General features: G+C 42.8%; 1 protein-coding gene across 1 annotated transcript; it reads left to right on the forward strand.

Moving 5' to 3' along the window:
- The first annotated feature begins 945 nt into the window (after positions 1–945).
- LOC143848391 (cytochrome P450 78A7-like) lies at positions 946–3,440 on the forward strand. The gene is made up of 2 exons (XM_077357329.1): positions 946–2,005; positions 2,546–3,440. The coding sequence occupies exons 1-2, from the start codon at positions 1,016–1,018 to the stop codon at positions 3,176–3,178; spliced, it is 1,623 nt and encodes a 540-aa protein (XP_077213444.1). The 5' UTR covers positions 946–1,015; the 3' UTR covers positions 3,179–3,440.
- The last annotated feature ends 795 nt before the right edge of the window (positions 3,441–4,235 follow it).

A 4,235-nucleotide genomic window follows, 5' to 3' on the forward strand; every position in this document is an offset into this window, starting at 1 on the left:
ATCCTTGAGAATTTATTTCCACGTACCCATATGTATAAGAGGGAAGATAAGTCTCTAAGAGGAATGCTAGAATGAAGGGAGCCTTTGCAAAAATGAGATAAAAGGGCTCTCTCATTCGCTACACATCACTAAAGTGCATTTAACACAACTCAAAAGGTTTTTTTTTTTTTTTGCAATCGGACTACGCTTCTTTGCCAAGGAGGCTACACGTTCTCATTAAACGGTTCGAAACAAAAGGTCAAAAAATATAGAATAATGATGTGGTAACCGATTTGGAGACCAACAAATAGCTTCTTAACAAATTAGAAATCTTTCCTTGCTTTTTTGCCTTTTTTTCCATTAAAATGGCAAAACTACCCCTCCCATGCCATGTGGCATGTGGGGGATTTGTTAGGTTATACTGTAGGTTCCACTCTCGGTCTCCATAGCAGTACTAAATAAACGCCCCTCTCTGGTTCTCTCAGTTGACCCTCATGAGTCATGGCCCTTGTGAGTTGTGAGTCTTGTGACTGCATTGCAGCTTTTGCTGAATTTTCCAAGCATACGAAATATTTCAACATGTCAGTTGGGCCCCACCTTCTTTAAAATAGTATGCTCGTTACTCCCTCCTCACACGGTAAAAGCTCCTATCCCAAAGCATTCCTTGGACGACAAGCTTTCACACCCCTCTCTCTCTCTCTCAAAACCCCTTTCATGGCTCGCCGTTTTCTTACTTAGAATCTGTGGATTCATTAAATGTGTATTGCATTTGCATGCACCCCACCAAATCTCATCTGGTCCATTTATAACACACGTAAATTTCTACCCCTCCTCTATTCTCTCATCAATACCCTACACATAATTTTAGCATAATTCTAGCATTTTTACCCCTCAAAATATTCTTTCTTATTTTAATCATTTCCCCCTTCCTATATAAACCCCACCCCGCTCTCCCCATTTCCTCCACATCTCTCTCTCTCTCTCTCTCTCTCTGTCTAGTATTGGTTTTAGTATTCTACCTAAAGACCTTGTCCCAATGGAGTTGGGTTTGGGTTCAAAAGACACAACATGGTGGATTTTTACACTTCCAGCCTTCTTAGGTGCAGAAACCATTTGTGATGCCTTTGTTTTGCTCTCTATCTTACTCACTTTTCTCTCTATTGCCCTTCTCTCATGGGCTTTTGCCGTTGGTGGCATTGCTTGGAAAAACGGTAGAAACCAAAAGGGTCATGTCCCAATACCTGGTCCTCGCGGGCTACCCATCTTCGGTAGTCTCTTCACACTCAGCCGCGGCTTGGCTCACCGCACCCTCTCCTCCATGGCTTCGAGCCAAGCCGCGACTAAGCTCATGGCTTTCAGCCTCGGCTCCACCCCAGTCGTCGTGGCCTCCGACCCACAAACAGCCAAAGAAATCCTCACCTCCCCTCACTTTGCAAATCGCCCCATTAAGGAATCGGCTAAGAAGCTGATGTTTAGCCGAGCCATCGGCTTCGCTCCCAACGGGACTTATTGGAGACTCCTTAGAAGAATAGCTTCATCACATCTCTTTGCACCCCGGCGCATTTTAGCCCATGAAGCCGGGCGTCAGCTAGATTGCACCATGATGCTCAAAGACATATTTAACGAGCAGTTGGAAAATGGGATGGTTGGGCTGAGGAAGCATTTACAAGGAGCAGCTCTGAATAATATCATGGGGAGTGTGTTTGGGAAACGTTACGCCCAAGCGCATTTTAGTGAGGAGACTAAGGAGCTAAGAGAGATGGTGAAGGAAGGGTTTGAGTTATTGGGTGCTTTTAACTGGTCTGATTATTTACCTTGGTTGAGCTACTTCTATGATCCTTACCGTATAAGCGAGCGATGTGATGCCCTCGTGCCACGTGTCAGGCGATTGGTTAAGGAGATTATTGAAGAGCACAAGGATAGAGAGAGTGGAAAGGTTGGAGATAATGGTGATTTTGTGGATGTGTTGCTGTCTCTTGAGGGTGAAGAGAAGCTTGAAGAGGACGACATGATAGCTGTCTTATGGGTTTGTCTTCATCTTACTGAACTCCTTTTTTGAAACATTACATACTTTTGTACTTGATTCATTTCTATTTGTTATTTGTTTTATTTCTCACACATCATTTGCATTTAGTTTTACGTGACTTTATGCTATGCTATCCTACCAAATCAATACTTTTTCGACTGACGTCTGCTTCTTGATTTCTTTCGTGGGTTTTTTTGCTATTGATTCAAATGCTTTTGTTCTTTTTTTTTTCTTTTATAGCTTGTACATCTCATATGCACGTTATCTTTTGTTCCATATGGGACTTTTCAAATCTTTTTACTCACTTTCTTGCCTTTACAACTTATGTAACCCCGATCTCCAGAGTAACAAAATTCAATAGTGGGTTTTTTTTATTTTCTTTTCGAAGCGTTTTTAATGGTGTTATCTCCTTTTTGAAATCCAACCCCATTTGTCATTTTGGTTTCTTTTATTGTTCATTTCATCAGCACCAGGCCTCTAATAGGTGTTTTTTTAATCTTGTACACGAGTTTTAGTCGACGAGTTCTTCACTTTTTGCAGGAAATGATATTCCGTGGAACTGATACAACAGCTCTCTTAACAGAGTGGGCCATGGCAGAGCTGGTAATCAACCAAGACGTCCAGGCCAAGCTTCAAGAAGAGCTCGATCTCGTCGTAGGATCCGAAAGGAGCGTTACGGACTCAGACGTTGCCAATCTTCCTTACCTTCAAGCTGTCATTAAGGAGACCCTCCGAGCCCACCCACCAGGCCCATTACTTTCCTGGGCCCGCCTCTCCACGTCAGACGTCCACCTAAGCAACGGGATGGTCGTCCCCGCACACACAACTGCCATGGTCAACATGTGGGCCATAACCCACGACCCCAACATCTGGTCCCACCCAAACGAGTTCAAACCCGAAAGATTCTTAGAGTGCGCTGGGGGTGCTGACGTGGACGTGAGGGGTAATGACCTTAGGTTGGCCCCATTTGGTGCAGGTCGTAGGGTTTGCCCTGGCAAGAACCTTGGTCTTGTAACAGTTAATCTCTGGGTGGCTAAGTTGGCCCATCACTTCAAGTGGGCCCCAGCTGAAGGGAAGGCCGTTGACCTAAGCGAAGTACTGAAGCTTTCTTGTGAAATGAAGAATCCTCTCTATGCTCTTGCTGTTCCAAGGAATGTTGGAGTACATTTCTAGGGTTTCTTAAGTTGTCTTGTCATCTTCAACAGGAAAAGTGTGTTTGAATTTCTGTGTTTTGGGTATATGATATATCATATATGTTGGTGTTCTTGTTTTTTTTTATTGTTATTAGGTGGTCTTGGTTGGTGTGTCTGGTGTGAAAGGGGAGGGCTTTGGACTTTGAATGGTCGTTTTGGGTCCTCTTTTACTACGTGTCTGCTTGAAGTTGTATAAGCTTTTTTATATGTAAATGACAGAGATTCAGGAAGAAATTGTCTTACAGCTGTTCCTTTCGTTCACAACTTCATATAATAGATAATATGATAATATGAAAATGGGGGTGTATCTATCAAAATGAACGGGTGGAAAAGAGACCGTCCTATATGCAGTGGGGATATAATGCACATGACTATCATAGATGAGTTGTGGTTTTCGACACTCAAACACTCAGCTTATGAGTTCTGTATTCGTAATGTTCTTTATTATTGCTCGTAAATGAAACGTTCAGAAGAGGATATTATATGCAAACTCTTAGAATTTGTAACTTTCCATTCCTAGTGTTCTAAATATTGCTGTCAAATTGAAAGTTTCGAAAAGAGAATCCTCGTGAACTTAGAAAATACAATGGGTTTTTGTAGCCAGCTGGGTAGAATTTACCCTTGGGGTGCCCAAATCATTATAAGCCCATCCACATTGTTTCCCATATCACTATAAGCCCATCTAGATTCTTTCACTAATCCGATGTTGGGTCTTTGCTTCCCCTCCCGTGGAAGCCTTTATATTAACCTTGCCCCTTCACAGGGAAGCAACGTGGGAACTATGGTATCTTCCCTGAATCCTGAGGTAGTTGCCATGCCTCTGGATACCACTTGTTGTGGCCTGGGTAGAACTCACCTTTAAAAGCTAGCCTCAAGGGGACGGTGACTAAGTCATTATAAGCTCATTGACATCCTTTGAGTTATTTGATGAGGGAAATTAACTTTGCAATCGTGTTTTGCTGTTAGTTTCTGTAACGTGATGAAACTTAGTAAGAGGAGATGGAATGTGAAATGTATATAGGGGTTGGGCCTGTAGA

Source organism: Tasmannia lanceolata, unplaced genomic scaffold (genome assembly GCF_043159265.1).
Source record: "Tasmannia lanceolata isolate RefF3 unplaced genomic scaffold, GAP_Taslan_0.1 ptg000016l, whole genome shotgun sequence".
Classification (NCBI taxonomy): Eukaryota; Viridiplantae; Streptophyta; class Magnoliopsida; order Canellales; family Winteraceae; genus Tasmannia; species Tasmannia lanceolata.

What these genes read in the sequence shown, in the direction of transcription:
- LOC143848391 (XM_077357329.1), top strand. Translation starts at nt 1,016, where the DNA reads ATGGAGTTGGGTTTGGGTTCAAAAGACACAACATGGTGGATTTTTACA. An exon ending in ACATGATAGCTGTCTTATGG is followed by an intron (nt 2,006 to 2,545) that starts GTTTGTCTTCAT and finishes CACTTTTTGCAG; the next exon opens with GAAATGATATTCCGTGGAAC.